Raw genomic sequence first — 21,907 nt, 5'->3', positions numbered from 1 at the left:
AATGAACATCGAATCGAATGTACACTAGACTGCGTGTTCTAACTGGATGACACCTCTAACGTAACCTATATTTTTGGGTATGAGACCGCCGTTAAGTTAGCCTCATATTCGATATTTAGTTTTCTGGCTTTAATAACTTTTAATAACTTTTAACGGAAGTAAGGTGCGGCGTTTTGAATGACAGAATTGTAATGTCCAGAACGCGGTTAAGTTAGCCTCATATTCGATATTCAGTTTTCTGGCATTAATAACTTTTAACGGAGGTAAGGTGGGGCGTTTTTAATGACAGAATCGTGATGTCCAGTACACAGAAAACGATGCACACGAAATATTTTTGCGCATTTGGTGATTTGTGCAAAATCGTGTTAATAGCTAATATAATAGGCCCTGTCGGCTGTAATGACATGGTGGTTTAGCATTTTGGGCTCATGGCGACTGTTGCACACTCCTTTGTTTCCCAGATTGCTTTACGTACGATTTTTTATTAATTAATTTTAATGTTCAAATGTATCCGTATATTGTGCAATGGGAAAATACATGAATGGATTAATAACTTTAAAACTAGACAAAATAGGCACATCTAGTGAAGTGTGCTTTGACAGGGAACAATGCACACCCCTTGGATTTTCAGATTATTTTTGTCCGGCACAGTTATTAATCATTATATTGCATCCATTTAGAGTGCAATGGGGCAACACGCTAAGGGGTTAATAGCTCTGAAACAAAATGAGACAGCCATGTCCTGTGAAGTGTGCCTTGATCAGTGGACTCTGTGGGACAATGCACACCCCTTAGATTTGCAGAATAACTTTCTCTCTAACAGTTATTAATTAATACATTGCATGCATATTATATGCCAGTGGGGCAACCTAATTAAAAGGTTTAGTATAATTACTTTGAATACTTTAAGTGGCATACACACATCCATACCAAGCATGGGCCCAACATTGTTAAATCTGACTGAATAATAAAAGCCAGAAGTGATACTAAATGGCGAGTCGTTTGGGAACCGAAAGAGCAGGTTCTTATTGCTGAGCTGAGCCTAATGATCTTGCTCAATAAAAAGAGTGAAAATTTACATCACTACCACAAGCCAAAGAAAATGCAAGAATTAAAATAAGATCATCAACAGCAACAATTAATAACGATAAAAAATAATCACAAAAAATGCGAAATTCAGCCTGTAAATGCAGCATGCTGATGCATTGAACCTATTTCAATTTCAGAATAATGTACTCGTGCCATTTTTAATGTTTTACATTGTCATTTGGCAGCAAAGAGTAATATCTCGTTTTGCATTGAAAGAAATAAACGTTTCAATCCATAGTCCATAAACGTTTCTCTGTGTGTGTGGTATTTGTGTGTTGAGAACAGGGCTAAATGGAATATCATTCTAATAACGACTGGAAAAATTCAACTAGCAAGTCTACTTGAAATGCCCAATACATAACACAAATCACCAGCTAGAAATTAATATTTCCATCCATACTCCATACCAGGGGCGATTCTAGGATTTCTAAATTAGGGAGCTCAGCCCCTGAATAAGTAAAGTATGTCTCTTCTAAAGTCCATTAACAAAAGAAGGCAATTCAACTAGATTCGGTTTTTCCCGCAACAAAAAGACACGCTGCAAACTACAGTGCAAGAAACGCGCAGTGAAAAAAGCGGGAGGTAGTCTGAGGTTAAATTCAATGATAAGATTCACGAGGGTAACTGATTGTTGGATTTTAAAAGTTCACGTGAATGTTTTAAAATGCATATGTTTATTAAATTGTTTATGGCTTTCGGATAGGCTGCAATCACATTCTTTTTGAATGAAAAAAACTATTTAGAGAGGTATAAAACTCATTCATTTACCTGTTGAAATTAGCAAATGCATCGTTTTAGTCTTGGACACATAGAATGATTACTATACATCCATCCATTTTCCAAACCGCTTATCCTACTGGGTCGCGGGGGGTCCGGAGCCTATCCCGGAAGCAATGGGCACGAGACAGGGAACAACCCAGGATGGGGGACCAGCCCATCACATGGCACACTCACACACCATTCACTCACACATGCACTCCTAGGGGCAATTTAGCAAGTCCATTTAGCCTCAGCATGTCTTTGGACTGTGGGGGGAAACTGGAGTACCCTGAGGAAACCCCACGACGACATGGGGAGAACATGCAAACTCCACACACATGTGACCCAGGCAGAGACTCGAGCCTGGGACCCAGAGGTGTGAGGCAACAGCGCTAACCACTGCACCACCATGCCACCCCCTCGAATGATTACTATTATGATGAAAATAATTTGTATTACATCGCTCTCCACAATTATTGGCAGCCGTTGTAAAGATTTGTAAAAAGGGTTAGAAAAAATCTACCTTTCAGTGAAGTAGCTTCATCTCACACTGAAAAAATTTTGAAAAATCCAACCTTTCTTTGAAATAAATTTATTCAAAGAAAAAACAAATCCTTCATTAAGAAATAATTATTTTATAACAAAAACACATGTGCCACGATTATTGGCAGCCCTGGAAATTACAGTGAACACAATGTAACTGAAACATGTTTCTCCTGTAAATTGTACATCTTTGAGTTTATTGGAGTGAAAAGGAACATTCAAGCTGTCATCCATGACTTCCTGATTAACTGGGGTACACACATGAGGTGACCGAGGCCAAATTCCCTTAGTGATCCATCAACATGGCAAAGATAAGAAACATACAAACCAAATGAGGGAGTAGTGTGTTGACAAAAAATCCCGAAGGATCTCTGGTGGTGAATTACAAGACAAAGTAAAATCTAGGGCTTACCCGTCGGGGAAACATCCTTCAGTCACATTCATTCTAACGGATAATTTGGATAGTATGCCAGAAAAAAACTTTTTTTGGCAGTTAACCACAAACGTAAACACCTGGAGTTTGCGAAAGAGTATTACTGTACAACTTTGACTGGAACCAAAATTCAATAGTCTGATGAAACAAAAATGGAGCTTTTTAGTAATAAACATTCAAGGTAGGTCTGGTGTAAAAAGAAAAATGGTTGTAGTAAAAAGAACCTGATCCCATCTAAAATATGGTGGAGGTTCAGAGATGTGAGACTGTTTTTCCTCCAAAGGCCCTGGAAACCTTGTTATGATACTTGGCATTATGGACTCCATGAAATGTCAGGATATTTGAAATCAAAATTTTGCTGCCTGTACCAGGCCACTAAAACTGGGCTATCCAGTTGGGCCAATACGGGATCTTCCAGCAGGACAATGATCATAAGCACATGTCTAAATCAACGCAAAAATCGTTAGCTGATCTCAGACTCAAGCTTCTGCCATGGCCATCTCAGTCCCCTGACCTTAACCCCATTGAAACCCTGTGGGCTGAGCTGAAGAGCAGAGTGCACAAGAGAGGGCCTAGGACCCTGGACGATCTGGAGAGGTTCTGTAAAGAGGAAGCCCTGCTTGGTATTCTCCAACCTTATTAAATGTTATAGGAGACTCGGTGCTGTTGTACTGGCAAAGGGAGGTTGTACAAAGTATTGAAAGCAGGGCTGCCAATAATCATGGCACATGTGTTATTGTTGAAAATAATTATTTCTTGACGGAGGATTTGTTTTTCTTTGAATAATTTTATTTTAAAGAAAGGTTGGATTTTTCTTTTTTCACTGTGAAATGAAGCTACTTCACTGAAAGGTAGAATTTTTCTAACCCTTTTTTAAACATATATACTGTACATGGAGTGCCAATAATTGTGGAGGACACTGTATTTTGGTAAAATCTGGGTCATTTTTCAAAGAATAATTTTGCACATCTTGAGGTAACAAGAGAAGTTCCTATTATTATCAGTTCTACATGCAAAACACACACAATGAATATTAATATTGTATCCATTGTACTAAAAACATGGTGTGAGATCTAAGTACAGAACCATTAATGTGTAGAAACTGTCCCTGTAATTACGCAAAATAAGTCTGCTAATTGTCATAAAGTGCTTTACCCGTTCTCAATTCTAAAAGTACGAATGCACAGGTAGCCCAGCTTCGCTCATTGTCAAACCATGATCTGATATTACAGGTCTTCATCTTCCTCTCCCTCTTCCTCTTCCAGCTCTCTGTACTGTATGTTATCCATCATAGATTTTTTGAAAAACAACCATAGTAAACACACATACACAAAGAGCATCACTTATAAGCCGTTAGTGTGACAGATGCAGAGGATGGACGCTGACGCAGACCGAGTTCAGGTAAGCGCTTTCATTGCAGGACGAGCCATTAGAAAATAACCAGCATAGAATAAGGCTTCCAATAAAACTCAGCAGACCCTGAGATGGAAAAGGTGGCTGAAGGCTCGGCACAGGGAGACGGGCGATCGGCGTCGGTAGTAAAAAGGGGGCAGGCGAGGTTCGGGGTCTGGAACACGAAGCAGAGGTCGGTACATGGGATAATCGATAACTGAAATGAAGTCTAATAACAATTTTAATATCATACAAAAAGCCACTGTCTATATTTTCTCTCTCTCTTTTCTTTCTCACCATCTTAACCAATCCCTGTCTCTCTCTGGCCCAGGTTCTATCACCAGGTGAAACCATCCCTGAAAATAATGAGAAATATTTGTGTGGATGTAGGGAACTGATACGATTCTCATTCTGATTTAAGATGATCATAGTCCATGGTTTTGAATTTCAACTTTTAAAATTAAATATAATTGAAATATTACTTAATAATAATGGCTATCAGGGTGTCATGCCCGGCTCGTCCGCTCCTCGTGTGTGTCACGGCCCCTGATTACCCACGTGTGCTTCCCTGATCGTCTCCAGCTTTGTCCACTTACTTTGATTAGTCCTGTACTATTTTAAGTCCTGGTCTTACCTGTTTCCCTTGTCTGTCATTGATGTTACCTGATGTTAGTCGATGCCTGCGTTCCGTCCTGCTCTCGTCTTCCTAATAAACCCCCGTTTGCCCGACTTTTGCCTACCTTGCCTACCTTGCCTGCTCCTTACCCGCTTACCCGCACGATTGCCGATCCGTCCGACCATGATCGTGACAGAATGACAGACCACAAGAAGAAGCAGAGGAGAGGGACGAAACCGGAGGAGCTGACAATCCGCCTGGGGGCTTGCTCTCTCACCAGGCTGAGGCTCCCGCCTGGGAGCAAGGAGGAGGAACCCCTCCAACTCCGAGAACCGGAGCCGGCCACCGCAGAGCGACCGCCGCCCCCTGAGTGGTGTTTCTTCCGGCCAGAGCGGCTGGCCAACGGAGGGGCCAGAGCGGTGTGGGAAGCCATCCCGCGAGTGCCCCGTTCTCTTAAAGTGGCAACGCCCATTTCACCCGCGGCCCTCGCCAAGGGCTCTATGGAGGGTGATTGCAGATTCAGCCACCCCGGGTAGCCCAGAGCTAGACAAGCTCATCGGACAGCTCAGGAGGGACTTTGATGCCTTCACCCCCTCCTCTGATCAAGGGGACCTCGAGCGCTTGGCAGAGGGCGTAAGGAGACTCATCCAGCTCCGGAAAAGTTCGGCTCCAGAACCGGTGCAGCCGCCCCTGCCTGCGCATCCCGAGCAGCCGCCTCCGCTGCCCCCTGCGGCCCCAGAACCTGCGCAGCCACCTGCGCAGCCGCCCCTGCCTGCAGCTATCACGCCCACACCCGAGGCGCCCCCTCTGCAGCAGCCTGCAGCTCCCGGGCAGGCGCCCCCTCCACTACCTACCCTTGAGACTATAACCCCTGTGACTCCTACGCCCTCACTCCGGCGAACTCGACCCCGACCGAGGGTCATAATGTCTGCCTCCCATAAGGGGAGGGGACACAGACGCAGGGCTGGGGTCCCACCCACCCTGCCCCCTGGCTCGCCCTCCTTTGCCTGTGCTGGGGCTCGGTCGGCACCTGTGGGTCCTGGCCCTCCTGGTCGGCTGTCGCCTGCGGGTCCCCCTCCGCGGCCTCGTCGCCCTGCCTCGCTCCCCACTCCGGTGGGTTCTGTTATGCCCGGCTCGTCCGCTCCTCGTGTGTGCCACGCCCCCTGATTACCCACGTGTGCTTCCCTGATCGTCTCCAGCTTTGTCCACTTACTTTGATTAGTCCTGTCCAATTTTAAGTCCTGGTCTTACCTGTTTCCCTTGTCTGTCATTGATGTTACCTGATGTTCGTCGATGCCTGCGTTCCGTCCTGCCCTAGTCTTCCTAATAAACCCCCGTTTGCCCGACTTTTGCCTACCTTGCCTGCTCCTTACCCGCTTACCCGCACGATCGCCGTTCCGTCCGACCGTGATCGTGACACCGTGTTTCTGAAACCGATTTTTGGGGAAATAACTGCAGATGGCAGCTGTCCGTGGTTCTGAAATCCCTATTAATCTAATTGTGACCCACCGGTACTTGTCCGTGGTGCCGAAAAAATAGCTATAAACTCAGTATGGTCATTATTGTACATATTCTTTTAAAAGCATGCCTGTCTTATATTTGGACATAAACACAAACAAAATAAAACCTAAACCCCAGTTTACACAGGCTGAAGTATCACTGAATGTTGATAAATTTCTAAAATTCAAATGGCAGGAAAATGACAAGCAATTAAAATCATGGAAATAGCTGAAGGGAAAGGTGATGAACCTCTGAAGGTTTTATGAAAAATAAGGACATTTTAGCTAAATTAGCCAAGGTGGGTCTTCGGGGTATATGGACAGTGACCGCAGTGCCCCTGTTTAAAAGATCAATACGAAAGTTGGAGAGTTTGCCTGAGGTCCAGTGCTGCATTAGCGAATCAGATTTGGTGAGGATTGGCTGAAGCAGGCCTGAGATTAAGCTGCATGATTGAAATGGGCATGGAAATGGTGCAGCTTGGGTGTGGCTAGTGGCCATACTGTACAGGCAGGTGAAGCTTTTTTAAGAGTATCCTGATTCACCTGCTACCACAAGTACCTAACTGAGCTGGAGATTCTAGGAGTTATAGGAATATGCCATTTATTTTGTCAACTGTAGGCCTGATAATTCTGGAGAAATAGGCAGAAATGCAAAAGTTGTCACTGTACTGCCCCCAACTGGCAGACTGGGATGGCCTTGCCAGGGTGAGGACAAATGGACCATCCAGATTTCTGTCAGATTGGTGATTGCTAGGCCTGTAAAATGTATGCTTGATTTTGATTGCCTAATTATGGCCACAGTTTTATGACTTATGACTGCCATAGTAAGGGTATGACCTCAGGTTTGGCCATAGTAGGCATATGCCAAATTTCACTGGGATTTGCCTAGCAATTCAAGAGATATTGGAAGTTGGTATTTACAGTGCATTGACAAAATGTGGCCCGCCTTGTACGGTGTTCCCAGAATGGTGCAGGGAGGTAGGATTTCCAATTTGGTTACGGTAGGCAAAGGCATGGCCAAATGGGCCAAATTTAGGTGGGGTTTGGGTATGGCTAGTGCCCATACGATAGACAAATGTCAGACTTTTATTAATAACTCTTCATCAGCTCAGACGACTGATTGGTTTGACACCTCATTTGTCTCATTTGGTCGGATGGGGGAGGACTTTAAGGCAGAAGTAGGATATTATGCAAATTAAGTAGGCATAGCTTAACAGTCCAAATGGCAAGTCTATATCTGCAGAAAAAAATTTATAATGTAGGAGTAACGGGTCAGGAGATATTGACCAAAACGTGTTGGCGGGGGGGGCACCATCTGACTGACTTGGGTCGGATGATTTGAGTAGCGGGTAGAAATAGCCGTCCTGCTAAATTTGGTCAGCCTCGGTCTTACGGTTTAAGCTGCCCATTCAGTTTTAGGGAAGAAAAATTATAAAAGAGGAAAATCCTAAGAAATACAATAAGGGTCCATTGCACTACCTGCTTTAGACCCTTAATAATGAACACCTAAAACATGAAATTCAGCCTGTAAGGGCATCATGCTAATGCATTGTAAGTATCTCTACTTTAATTTTAGCTTGAAATGAATTTATTCGCACCAATTTTAATGTTTTACATTGTCCTTTTCAAGCAAATAAAGTAATATTTTATTTTGCATGAAAAGAAATAAATATTTTGTCCTCAATCCACACGTTTCTTGATCTATGTCGTGGGTGTGGGTTGAGAACAGGACTAAATGGAATATTATTGTAGTAACTACTGGAAAAAATTGACTAGGAATTCTACCTGAAATGCCCATCCAATAATACAAATCTCTTCTTGAAATTGTACACTATATATATAGCATATATATATACTATATACTATACAATATATAGCATAATCAGCCCAACGTCTCGCTTCCAAGTGCTGCATTCTTGTCCATTGAGGTTTTAAGTAATTTATGCCTCATTCAATATAAATGTCATTATCTGACATCTATCCTTTGTGTGCTCCTTGTTAACAGTGATTATTTGCGCCCCTCAATCCTGCATTCCCCAGTCCTGGCTTTATTACCTGTTATGACTCTGTACTCTCCGTAGCTCCACATCAGGATCTACTCCCCTCTGTAGTTTCCTTAATAAAGTCCCCTTCGTGGTTTTTACTTGTGCGAAGTTTGTCTCTGTGGCTTTTACTCCTCCTTGCCACTATGGACATGACAAGCTATTAAACCGTGAGCAAGGAAGCTTAAAATAAGGATTCTTTCTACAGCTTCCCCTAAGTGACTTTTTGAGAAATGCAACCCTTTTGATCACAACACGATCTGTGCACTAGAATTTTTTTATGTGTGTAGAAAATGTGTTTCTCTATTATCCTTGAGGATCCAGAAAGCTGTTCAGAGTGCAGGCTTTACTGCATCAACCACTGTTACTCAGGTACCAGACCAAATGAAAAACAACAATGACAAGCATCTGGATAAGTACATCTGTAATTTATTGACAGCACAGTGTTATTTCATGTCAGAGCACACTGTCATGAGCCGCCTTTCCCGGCTTCTGGTTACTGCTGCCCCTGCACTTCCTGTTGTACAGCACGTGTGCTGCACCCATCATCTGTAAAAGAGCAGTAGAGAGCATGACTGCACCGCACATTGTCACAACTGGCACAGAGCTTAGACTCTTCAAGCACCCATCTGTTCAAGGAATAGTAAAAGCTTAGCAGGTGTAACATTAGTAACATTATTACAATTTTCATTATCATGATTATTATTATTTCTAACCTGTTATGGCATGAAAGACTCCAGCTTAAACCAGGGTGGCCACGTCTGTTAAGTCGTCATTCAAACAGTATGTGGTGTGGTCTTCTGCCTCCTGGTATGAAGGACCAGGGAATGATGTCCTCCTCTGGAGATCCAAAAACATTTCACTGATCACGACCAAATAGATTTTAAACACACACTGTTAACATCACAGCTTCATAGAGCACTTGGATTTATGTTATTTATTCACCAAAAAACAATATTTCGAAACAACACAGTACTACTTACTGTTCAAAAGTTAGTCATAGATTAATTGTATACTATTTCAAAACATTTTCCACATAAACAGCTAACAGCCAAAGTAATGCTAAAACCAACACCAATTTGACAAACCTTTACCAGTGTTTTAGACAAATCTACCCAAAATATGTCCCTTTTTACATGATCTAAGCCATTATTAGCAATACCAATTCTAGCCAGGTCCAGCGTTAGCCACTGTCAGAAATACCAGTTGATAACAATTAAATATCCAGTATTTTGCGCATACAAACAGTATAGCACCACATCCATCGATAGAAGTTGGACAGTACAGACGCTCCTCTACTTACGAATGAGATACGTTCCGAATGGCCGTTCACAACTTGAAATGTTTGTAAGTTGTTATTCAACATCATTCTAAGGGTATACGCAGGTACAAAGAACTAGGATACTGGGTGTACACACGCTACGCTGCTGCTGTACAGTGACAGTAGCGGCTAGAAGTTGTACTAGGCAGAATTGGCGTGCAGAAAAGATGTTTGCAGACAGGAAATGGGAGCCCAATGAACACAATTTGGACTTATAGTCCTCTTTGTTCGTATGTCTGCAAGTTTCTAAGTTGAAAGCTCGTTAGTAGAGGAGCGTCTGTACTGCATTTAGATACAAAAAAGGTACAAATAAAAGAGAAGTGCCAACAAACAGTAAAGAATTAGAGGTTTCACTTACTATTCATGCGTGGAGCAGCAATCCTGAATACTGAGATGGGGGCATTAGAGGCTCCCCTGGCTTTCCAGCAGCTCACACAACCTTCATTAAAATTTCGTACGCCGCGTTTGTAATCCCCCAAGACAGCATGGAGCGGTGATAATTAAGATGTGCCCCTTTGTATAGATGGCTCAGTTTTCCTCCCCGCTCGGTCCAGATGGTATGCATCACTTTCCAGGAAGACTCAAAGTCTCCACCCACCTTTGACTGCTTTCGAGCTTTGAGTACGTTTAGGGGGTAATACAAAAACCCCAATGTTGCTCCCAGAAGGCCACCAGATACAAAATCACTGGCCAACTGGCCAGCGTAGGTCTCGGCCTGAGGCAGGCTGTTCCTGATCGGTCCGCGGAGGCCTAGGAAAAGCGCACTGCTGGGCCCATTGCGCAGCAGGATGGGCACTAGGCCGCGGTACAGCTCAGGAACACCATTTTCCCGCACCAGGGTCCGAAATGTGTGGAAGGTATTGTTAAACCGCACGTGGTGCCGCTGGTCTTGGAGCAGCGTTTGTACTCGCTCAAAGGGGGTCAGACTGGCCTCCATTGTGCCTGCCAACACGGCCGCCATGCTGCTGGTCAATAGCCCCGGGCTGCTGCCGGGTCGCGACAGCAGCCGAGACATGTCGTTGGAAAATCCAAACATTATGGCCATCGAAGTCGTCTTCTGCAGAAGTGGAGGCAGCAGGCCACGGTACAGAGTCCGCAAACCATCCCTCTGCAGCTGTCGGATGGCCTCAGTCGTGTTTAAACCATAGAGCTGCTGGCGGAAGAGGACCTTTTGTACTGGGAAGGTGACCATGATGTTCACCATCCCAGCACAGCCGCCGCAGACATACTGCTTCCCTCGCCCGTTTGGTGTCTCGCTCTCAGGACGCTCTTGCTGTTTCTCTGCCATCTGTCAAGGGAAACAATTTTTCAGTGCTTTGATACTGCAAAGGAGAGAATTCATAAGAATTTCATGTGTACACTCATGCTGTACTAGTTAAAATAAAACCAACAGAAGCACAAAAACAACCCCTATGGTTTAGGGGGTCGCCAATATTGTCATGTTATCCTGCACCTGCATAGGGTGAATTCAGGTAAAGTGGGACATTTTATGCCATTTTGAATTCTAGTGGTCATTGAAACATTAACCTAATTTACGTAACCCACATATGATACCTTTCTGCAATCCTTAAGATGTCTACTTATCACATCAAAAGAAAAAAAAATGAAATTTCTTGCTTATGGGGGTCGTGATACAGGTCTATACACTCTGTAATTTAACATTTTAAATTATCTAATATCCTGTGTTTGGCGATATTGTCAGAGTCAATCCAGAGACAATTGTAATCAGAAGCGATCATCTCCCGAGACAGTACTCTTCCCATTATTTTGACATAGCGCCGTTGCAACACAGCGAGTTCCCTCAAAAGAGTTCGAGCGATGCTTTATAAACCACGCGATTTACCAGTTTACTTAGCAAGCTGCCTTACCTCGAAGTTGGTCGTAAATGACAGAGGTTGGTCGCGGTCAGTATTTATAGTGGCGAGATTGTGATCTTTACGTCATAGTTCTAGAACTGCGTTTTTTTTTTTTTTTTTTTTAAATAATAATAAAATGAACATCGAATCGAACGTACACTAGACTGCGTGTTCTAACTGGATGACACCTCTAACGTAACCTATATTTTTGGGTATGAGACCGCCGTTAAGTTAGCCTCATATTCGATATTTAGTTTTCTGGCTTTAATAACTTTTAACGGAAGTAAGGTGCGGCGTTTTGAATGACAGAATTGTAATGTCCAGAACGCGGTTAAGTTAGCCTCATATTCGATATTCAGTTTTCTGGCATTAATAACTTTTAACGGAGGTAAGGTGGGGCATTTTTAATGACAGAATCGTGATATCCAGTACACAGAAAACGAAGCACACGAAATATTTTTGCGCATTTCGTGATTTGTGCAAAATCGTGTTAATAGCTAATATAATAGGCCCTGTCGGCTGTAATGACATGGTGCTTTAGCATTTTCGGCTCATTGCACACTCCTTTGTTTCCCAGATTGCTTTACGTACGATTTTTAATTAATTAATTTTAATGTTCAAATGTATCCGTATATTGTGCAATGGGAAAATACATGAATGGATTAATAACTTTAAAACTAGACAAAATAGGCACATCTAGTGAAGTGTGCTTTGACAGGGAACAATGCACACGCCTTGGATTTTCAGATTATTTTTGTCTGCCATAGTTATTAATCATTATATTGCATCCATTTAGAGTGCAATGGGGCAACACGCTAAGGGGTTAATAGCTCTGAAACAAAATGACACAGCCATGTCCTATGAAGTGTGCCTTGATCAGTGGACTCTGTGGGACAATGCACACCCCTTAGATTTGCAGAATAACTTTCTCTCCAACAGTTATTAATTAATACATTGCATGCATATTATATGCCAGTGGGGCAACCTAATTAAAAGGTTTAGTATAATTACTTTGAATACTTTAAGTGGCATACACACATCCATACCAAGCATGGGCCCAACATTGTTAAATCTGAGTGAATAATAAAAGCCAGAAGTGATACTAAATGGCGAGTCGTTTGGGAACCGAAAGAGCAGGTTCTTATTGCTGAGCTGAGCCTAATGGTCTTGCTCAATAAAAAGAGTCAAAATTTACATCACTACCACAAGCCAAAGAAAATGCAAGAATTAAAATAAGATCATCAACAGCAACAATTAATAACGATAAAAAATAATCACAAAAAATGCAAAATTCAGCCTGTAAATGCAGCATGCTAATGCATTGAACCTATTTCAATTTCAGAATAATGTACTCGCGCCATTTTTAATGTTTTACATTGTCATTTGGCAGCAAAGAGTAATATCTCGTTTTGCATTGAACAAAATAAACGTTTCAATCCATAGTCCATAAACGTTTCTCTGTGTGTGTGGTGTTTGTGTGTTGAGGACAGGGCTAAATGGAATATCATTCTAATAACGACTGGGAAAATTCAACTAGTAAGTCTACTTGAAATGCCTAATACATAACACAAATCACCAGCTAGAAATTAATATTTCCATCCATACTCCATACCAGGGGCGATTCTAGGATTTCTAAATTAGGGAGCTGAGCCCCTGAATAAGTAAATTATGTTTCTTCTAAAGTCCATTAACAAAGGAAGGCAGTTCAACTAGATTCGGTTTTTCCCGCAACAAAAAGACACGCTGCAAACTACAGTGCAGGAAACGCGCAGTGAAAAAAGCGGGAGGTAGTCTGAGGTTAAATTCAATGATAAGATTCACGAGGGTAACTGATTGTTGGATTTTAAAAGTTCACGTGAATGTTTTAAAATGCATATGTTTATTAAATTGTTTATGGCTTTCGGATAGGCTGCAATCACATTCTTTTTGAATGAAAAAAACTATTTAGAGAGGTATAAAACTCATTCATTTACCTGTTGAAATTAGCAAATGCATCGTTTTAGTCTTGGACACATAGAATGATTACTATACATCCATCCATTTTCCAAACCGCTTATCCTACTGGGTCGCGGGGGGTCCGGAGCCTATCCTGGAAGCAATGGGCACGAGGCAGGGAACAACCCAGGATGGGGGACCAGCCCATCACATGGCACACTCACACACCATTCACTCACACATGCACTCCTAGGGGCAATTTAGCAAGTCCAATTAGCCTCAGCATGTCTTTGGACTGTGGGGGGAAACTGGAGTACCCTGAGGAAACCCCACGACGTCATGGGGAGAACATGCAAACGCCACACACATGTGACCCAGGCAGAGACTCGAGCCTGGGACCCAGAGGTGTGAGGCAACAGCGCTAACCACTGCACCACCATGCCACCCCCTCGAATGATTACTATTATGATAAAAATAATTTGTATTACATCACTCTCCACAATTATTGGCACCCGTTGTAAAGATTTGTAAAAAAGGTTAGAAAAAATCTACCTTTCAGTGAAGTAGCTTCATCTCACACTGAAAAAAATTTGAAAAATCCAACCTTTCTTTGAAATAAATTTATTCAAAGAAAAAACAAATCCTTCATTAAGAAATAATTATTTTATAACAAAAATACATGTGCCACGATTATTGGCAGCCCTGGAAATTACAGTGAACACAATGCAACTGAAGCATGTTTCCCCTGTAAATTGTACATCTTTGAGTTGATTGGAGTGAAAAGGAACATTCAAGCTGTCATCCATGACTTCCTGATTAACTGGGGTACACACATGAGGTGACCGAGGCCAAATTCCCTTAGTGATCCATCAACATGGCAAAGATAACAAACATACAAACCAAATGAGGGAGTAGTGTGTTGACAAAAAATCCCGAAGGATCTCTGGTGGTGAATTACAAGACAAAGTAAAATCTAGGGGTTACCCGTCGGGGAAACATCCTTCAGTCACATTCATTCTAACGGATAATTTGGATAGTATGCCAGAAAAAAACTTTTTTTGGCAGTTAACCACAAACGTAAACACCTGGAGTTTGCGAAAGAGTATTACTGTACAACTTTGACTGGAACCAAAATTCAATAGTCTGATGAAACAAAAATGGAGCTTTTTAGTAATAAACATTCAAGGTAGGTCTGGTATAAAAAGAAAAATGGTTGTAGTAAAAAGAACCTGATCCCAACTAAAATATGGTGGAGGTTCAGTGATGTGAGACTGTTTTTCCTCCAAAGGCCCTGGAAACCTTGTTATGATACTTGGCATTATGGACTCCATGAAATGTCAGGATATTTGAAATCAAAATTTTGCTGCCTGTACCAGGCCACTAAAACTGGGCTATCCAGTTGGGCCAATACGGGATCTTCCAGCAGGACAATGATCATAAGCACATGTCTAAATCAACGCAAAAATAGTTAGCTGATCTCAGAATCAAGCTTCTGCCATGGCCATCTCAGTCCCCTGACCTTAACCCCATTGAAACCCTGTGGGCTGAGCTGAAGAGCAGAGTGCACAATAGAGGGCCTAGGACCCTGGACGATCTGGAGAGGTTCTGTAAAGAGGAAGCCCTGCTTGGTATTCTCCAACCTTATTAAATGTTATAGGAGACTCGGTGCTGTTGTACTGGCAAAGGGAGGTTGTACAAAGTATTGAAAGCAGGGCTGCCAATAATCATGGCACATGTGTTATTGTTGAAAATAATTATTTCTTGACGGAGGATTTGTTTTTCTTTGAATAATTTTATTTTAAAGTAAGGTTGGATTTTTCTTTTTTCACTGTGAAATGAAGCTACTTCACTGAAAGGTAGAATTTTTCTAACCCTTTTTTAAACATATATACTGTACATGGAGTGCCAATAATTGTGGAGGACACTGTATTTTGGTAAAATCTGGGTCATTTTTCAAAGAATAATTTTGCACATCTTGAGGTAACAAGAGAAGTTCCTATTATTATCAGTTCTACATGCAAAACACACACAATGAATATTAATATTGTATCCATTGTACTAAAAACATGGTGTGAGATCTAAGTACAGAACCATTAATGTGTAGAAACTGTCCCTGTAATTACGCAAAATAAGTCTGCTAATTGTCATAAAGTGCTTTACCCGTTCTCAATTCTAAAAGTACGAATGCACAGGTAGCCCAGCTTCGCTCATTGTCAAACCATGATCTGATATTACAGGTCTTCATCTTCCTCTCCCTCTTCCTCTTCCCACTCTCTGTATATGTTATCCATCATATATTTTTTGAAAAACAACCATAGTAAACACACACACACACACACACACACACACAAAGAGCATCACTTATAAGCCGTTAGTGTGACAGATGCAGAGGATAGACGCTGACGCAGACCGAGTTCAGGTAAGCGCTTTCATTGCAGGACGAGCCAATAGAAAATAACCAGCATAGAATAAGGCTTCCAATAAAACTCAGCAGACCCTGAGATGGAAAAGGTGGCTGAAGGCACAGCACAGGGAGACGGGCGATCGGCGTCGGTAGTAAAAAGGGGGCAGGCGAGGCTCGGGGTCTGGAACATGAAGCAGAGGTCGGTACATGGGAAAATCGACAATAGGAGAAACGCTGAAACTCAGGGCACACCATGAAGATCTCACACAGATCACAAAACCGAGTTGCCAGATATAGTGCAGCAAAACAAGGGGAAACTAGGAACAGCTGGGAGAGGATTGTCTGAGACAGGAGCAACCGGTAAAACTAGACAAACTAGATACTTTGTCTCTCTATCCCCCTTTCTCTCCCTTTTCTATATCACTCTCTTGCTCTCTCTGGTTTTATTCAAAGTGCTTTATTGGCAGGATATATATGTAAGAGATATATCGCCAAAGTGCAGCGTTGCTTTTACAGATCGTAACAGGTGAATGGCATTTTCGTCTCAGAGCTGAATGTGGAAAAAAAATCTCAATAGACAATGCAAATGACAAATTTAATATTCATAACTGAAATGAAGTCTAATAACAATTTTAATATCATACAAAAAGCCACTGTCTATATTTTCTCTCTCTCTTTTCTTTCTCACCATCTTAACCAATCCCTGTCTCTCTCTGGCCCAGGTTCTATCACCAGGTGAAACCATCCCTGAAAATAATGAGAAATATTTGTGTGGATGTAGGGAACTGATACGATTCTCATTCTGATTTAAGATGATCATAGTCCATGGTTTTGAATTTCAACTTTTAAAATTAAATATAATTGAAATATTACTTAATAATAATGGCTATCCGTGTGTCATGCCCGGCTTGTCCACTCCTCGTGTGTGCCACGCCCCCTGATTACCCACGTGTGCTTCCCTGATCGTCTCCAGCTTTGTCCACTTACTTTGATTAGTCCTGTCCAATTTTAAGTCCTGGTCTTACCTGTTTCCCTTGTCTGTCATTGATGTTACCTGATGTTCGTCGATGCCTGCGTTCCGTCCTGCTCTAGTCTTTCTAATAAACCCCCGTTTGCCCGACTTTTGCCTACCTTGCCTGCTCCTTACCCGCTTACCCGCACGATCGCCGTTCCGTCCGACCGTGATCGTGACACCGTGTTTCTGAAACCGATTTTTGGGGAAATAACTGCAGATGGCAGCTGTCCGTGGTTCTGAAATCCCTATTAATCTAATTGTGACCCACCGGTACTTGTCCATGGTGCCGAAAAAATAGCTATAAACTAAGTATGGTCATTATTGTACATATTCTTTTAAAAGCATGCCTGTCTTATATTTGGACATAAACACAAACAAAATAAAACCTAAACCCCAGTTTGCACAGGCTGAAGTATCACTGAATGTTGATAAATTTCTAAAATTCAAATGGCAGGAAAATGACAAGCAATTAAAATCATGGAAATAGCTGAAGGGAAAGGTGATGAACCTCTGAAGGTTTTATGAAAAATAAGGACATTTTAGCTGAATTAGCCAAGGTGGGTCTTCGGGGTATATGGACAGTGACCGCAGTGCCCGTGTTTAAAAGATCAATACGAAAGTTGGAGAGTTTGCCTGAGGTCCAGTGCTGCATTAGCGGATCAGATTTGGTGAGGATTGGCTGAAGCAGGCCTGAGATTAAGCTGCATGATTTAAATGGGCATGGAAATGGTGCAGCTTGGGTGTGGCTAGTGGCCATACTGTACAGGCAGGTGAAGCATCCTGGGCAGCATCCTGATTCACCTGCTACCACAAATACCTAACTGAGCTGGAGATTCTAGGAGTTATAGGAATATGCCATTTATTTTGTCAACTGTAGGCCTGACAATTCTGGAGAAATAGGCAGAAATGCAAAAGTTGTCACTGTAGTGCCCCCAACTGGCAGACTGGGATGGCCTTGCCAGGGTGAGGACAAATGGACCATCCAGATTTATGTCAGATTGGTGATTGCTAGGCCTGTAAAATGTATGCTTGATTTTGATTGCCTAATTATGGCCACAGTTTTATGACTTATGACTGCCATAGTAAGGGTATGACCTCAGGTTTGGCCATAGTAGGCATATGCCAAATTTCACTGGGATTTGCCTAGCAATTCAAGAGATATTGGAAGTTGGTATTTACAGTGCATTGACAAAATGTGGCCCGCCTTGTACGGTGTTCCCAGATTGGTGCAGGGAGGTAGGATTTCCAATTTGGTTACGGTAGGCCAAGGCATGGCCAAATGGGCCAAATTTAGGTGGGGTTTGGGTATGGCTAGTGCCCATACGATAGACAAATGTCAGACTTTTATTAATAACTCTTCATCAGCTCAGACGATTGATTGGTTTGACACCTCATTTGTCTCATTTGGTCGGATGGGGTAGGACTTTAAGGCAGAAGTAGGATATTATGCAAATTAAGTAGGCATAGCTTAACAGTCCAAATGGCAAGTCTATATCTGCAGAAAAAAATTTATAATGTAGGAGTAACGGGTCAGGAGATATTGACCAAAACGTGTTGGGGGGGGGGGGGCGCTACAGCTCCTCCATCTGACTGACTTGGGTCGGATGATTTGAGTAGCGGGTAGAAATAGCCTTCCTGCTAAATTTGGTCAGCCTCGGTCTTACGGCTTAAGCTGCCCATTCAGTTTTAGGGCAGGAAAATAATAAAAGAGGAAAATCCTAAGAAATACAGTAAGGGTCCATTGCACTACCTGCTTTAGACCCTTAATAATGAACACCTAAAACATGAAATTCAGCCTGTAAGGGCATCATGCTAATGCATTGTAAGTATCTCTACTTTAATTTTAGCTTGAAATGAAATTATTCGCACCAATTTTAATGTTTTACATTGTCCTTTTCAAGCAAATAAAGTAATATTTTATTTTGCATGAAAAGAAATAAATATTTTGTCCTCAATCCACACGTTTCTTGATCTATGTCGTGGGTGTGGGTTGAGAACAGGACTAAATGGAATATTATTGTAGTAACTACTGGAAAAAATTGACTAGGAATTCTACCTGAAATGCCCATCCAATAATACAAATCTCTTCTTGAAATTGTACACTATATATATAGCACATATATACTAAATACTATACAATATATAGCATAATCAGCCCAACGTCTCGCTTCCAAGTGCTGCATTCTTGTCCATTGAGGTTTTAAGTAATTTATGCCTCATTCAATATAAATGTCATTATCTGACATCTATCCTTTGTGTGCTCCTTGTTAACAGTGATTATTTGCGCCCCTCAATCCTGCATTCCCCAGTCCTGGCTTTATTACCTGTTATGACTCTGAACTCTCCGTAGCTCCACATCAGGATCTACTCCCCTCTGTAGTTTCCTTAATAAAGTCCCCTTCGTGGTTTTTACTTGTGCGAAGTTTGTCTCTGTGGCTTTTACTCCTCCTTGCCACTATGGACATGACAAGCTATTAAACCGTGAGCAAGGAAGCTTAAAATAAGGATTCTTTCTACAGCTTCCCCTAAGTGACTTTTTGAGAAATGCAACCCTTTTGATCACAACACGATCTGTGCACTAGAATTTTTTTATGTGTGTAGAAAATGTGTTTCTCTACTATCCTTGAGGATCCAGAAAGCTGTTCAGAGTGCAGGCTTTACTGCATCAACCACTGTTACTCAGGTACCAGATCAAATGAAAAACAACAATGACAAGCATCTGGATAAGTACATCTGTAATTTATTGACAGCACAGTGTTATTTCATGTCAGAGCACACTGTCATGAGCCGCCTTTCCCGGCTTCTGGTTACTGCTGCCCCTGCACTTCCTGTTGTACAGCACGTGTGCTGCACCCATCATCTGTAAAAGAGCAGTAGAGAGCATGACTGCACCGCACATTGTCACAACTGGCACAGAGCTTAGACTCTTCAAGCACCCATCCACATAAACAGCTAACAGCCAAAGTAATGCTAAAACCAACACCAATTTGACAAACCTTTACCAGTGTTTTAGACAAATCTACCCAAAATATGTCCCTTTTTACATGATCTAAGCCATTATTAGCAATACCAATTCTAGCCAGGTCCAGCGTTAGCCACTGTCAGAAATACCAGTTGATAAGAATTAAATATCCAGTATTTTGCTCATACAAACAGTATAGCACCACATCCATCGATAGAAGTTGGACAGTACAGACGCTCCTCTACTTACGAATGAGATACATTCCGAACGGCCGTTCACAACTTCAAATGTTTGTAAGTCGTTATTCAACATCATTCTAAGGGTATACGCAGGTACAAAGAACTAGGATACTGGGTGTACACACGCTACGCTGCTGCTGTACAGCGACAGTAGCGGCTAGAAGTTGTACTAGGCAGAATTGGCGTGCAGAAAAGATGTTTGCAGACAGGAAATGGGAGCCCAATGAACACAATTTGGACTTATAGTCCTCTTTGTTCGTATGTCTGCAAGTTTGTAAGTTGAAAGCTCGTTAGTAGAGGAGCGTCTGTACTGCATTTAGATACAAAAAAGGTACAAATAAAAGAGAAGTGCCAACAAACAGTAAAGAATTAGAGGTTTCACTTACTATTCATGCGTGGAGCAGCAATCCTGAATTCTGAGATGGGGGCATTAGAGGCTCCCCTGGCTTTCCAGCAGCTCACACGACCTTCATTAAAATCTCGTACGCCGCGTTTGTAATCCCCCAAGACAGCATGGAGCGGTGATAATTAAGATGTGCCCCTTTGTATAGATGGCTGAGTTTTCCTCCCCGCTCGGTCCAGATGGTACGCATCACTTTCCAGGAAGACTCAAAGTCTCCACCCACCTTTGACTGCTTATGAGCTTTCAGTACGTTTAGGGGGTAATAGAAAAACCCCAGTGTTGCTCCCAGAAGGCCACCAGATACAAAATCACTGGCCAACTGGCCAGCGTAGGTCTCGGCCTGAGGCAGGCTGTTCCTGATCGGTCCGCGGAGGCCTAGGAAAAGCGCACTGCTGGGGCCATTGCGCAGCAGGATGGGCACTAGGCCGCGGTACAGCTCAGGAACACCATTTTCCCGCACCAGGGTCCGGAATGTATGGAAGGTATTGTTAAACCGCACGTGGTGCCGCTGGTCTTGGAGCAGCGTTTGTACTCGCTCAAAGGGGGTCAGACTGGCTTCCATTGTGCCTGCCAACACGGCCGCCATGCTGTTGGTCAATAGCCCCGGGCTGCTGCCGGGTCGCGACAGCAGCCGAGACATGTCGTTGGAAAATCCAAACATTATGGCCATCGAAGTCGTCTTCTGCAGAAGTGGAGGCAGCAGGCCACGGTACAGAGTCCGCAAACCATCCCTCTGCAGCTGTCGGATGGCCTCAGTCGTGTTTAAACCATAGAGCTGCTGGCGGAAGAGGACCTTTTGTACTGGGAAGGTGACCATGATGTTCACCATCCCAGCACAGCCGCCGCATACATACTGCTTCCCTCGCCCGTTTGGTGTCTCGCTCTCAGGACGCTCTTGCCGTTTCTCTGCCATCTGTCAAGGGAAACAATTTTTCAGTGCTTTGATACTGCAAAGGAGAGAATTCATAAGAATTTCATGTGTACACTCATGCTGTACTAGTTAAAATGAAGCCAACAGAAGCACAAAAACAACCCATATGGTTTAGGGGGTCGCCCATATAGTCATGTTGTCCTGCACCTACAGGGATAGGGTGAATTCAGGTAAAGTGGGACATTTTATGCCATTTTGAATTCTAGTGGCCATTGAAACATTAACCTAATTTACGTAACCCACATATGATACCTTTCTGCAATCCTTAAGATGTCTACTTATCACATCAAAAGAAAAAAAAATGAAATTTCTTGCTTATGGGGGTCGTGATACAGGTCTATACACTCTGTAATTTAACATTTTAAATGATCTAATATCCTGTGTTTGGCGATATTGTCAAAGAGTCAATCCAGAGACAATTGTAATCAGAAGCGATCATCTCCCGAGACAGTACTCTTCCCATTATTT

At 42.5% G+C, this 21,907-nt stretch overlaps 3 protein-coding genes across 19 annotated transcripts in view; all 3 read right to left on the bottom strand.

Moving 5' to 3' along the window:
• LOC125740572 (mitochondrial nicotinamide adenine dinucleotide transporter SLC25A51-like) overlaps window positions 1-21,907 on the bottom strand; it is a 73,579-nt gene that overhangs the window by 16,209 nt on the left and 35,463 nt on the right. For 2 of the 10 annotated variants that reach the window (XM_049011859.1, XM_049011858.1), the window contains exon 3: window positions 9,090-9,213. The exons of 3 other annotated variants lie outside the window; for them this stretch is intronic. The gene's annotated coding sequence lies outside the window, so the exon portion shown is untranslated. Of the gene's footprint in view, window positions 1-8,782; window positions 8,923-9,089; window positions 9,214-19,624; window positions 19,765-21,907 lie in introns of those variants that run through there. 5 more of the 10 variants (XM_049011863.1, XM_049011870.1, XM_049011864.1 and 2 more) reach the window with 3 other exon arrangements.
• LOC125740573 (mitochondrial nicotinamide adenine dinucleotide transporter SLC25A51-like) overlaps window positions 1-21,907 on the bottom strand; it is a 49,364-nt gene that overhangs the window by 16,209 nt on the left and 11,248 nt on the right. For 2 of the 8 annotated variants that reach the window (XM_049011891.1, XM_049011890.1), the window contains exon 2: window positions 20,492-21,586. In XM_049011891.1, coding sequence (XP_048867848.1) covers window positions 20,564-21,421 — 858 coding nt within the window. In that variant the 5' untranslated portion in view covers window positions 21,422-21,586 and the 3' untranslated portion in view covers window positions 20,492-20,563. Of the gene's footprint in view, window positions 1-8,782; window positions 8,923-9,089; window positions 9,214-10,052; window positions 10,134-19,624; window positions 19,765-20,491; window positions 21,587-21,907 lie in introns of those variants that run through there. The other 6 variants (XM_049011886.1, XM_049011887.1, XM_049011892.1 and 3 more) reach the window with 6 other exon arrangements.
• LOC125740575 (mitochondrial nicotinamide adenine dinucleotide transporter SLC25A51-like) lies at window positions 10,140-11,270 on the bottom strand (the record flags this gene model as incomplete). The annotated part of the gene is made up of 1 exon (XM_049011895.1): window positions 10,140-11,270. A coding segment is annotated over exon 1 (843 nt), but the record flags the coding sequence as incomplete, so codon positions are not given.

This window comes from Brienomyrus brachyistius, chromosome 4, assembly GCF_023856365.1.
Source record: "Brienomyrus brachyistius isolate T26 chromosome 4, BBRACH_0.4, whole genome shotgun sequence".
Lineage (NCBI taxonomy): Eukaryota > Metazoa > Chordata > Actinopteri > Osteoglossiformes > Mormyridae > Brienomyrus > Brienomyrus brachyistius.
Note: the sequence above shows the minus strand (reverse complement) of the source record. Positions and strands in the feature narration are given on the sequence as shown.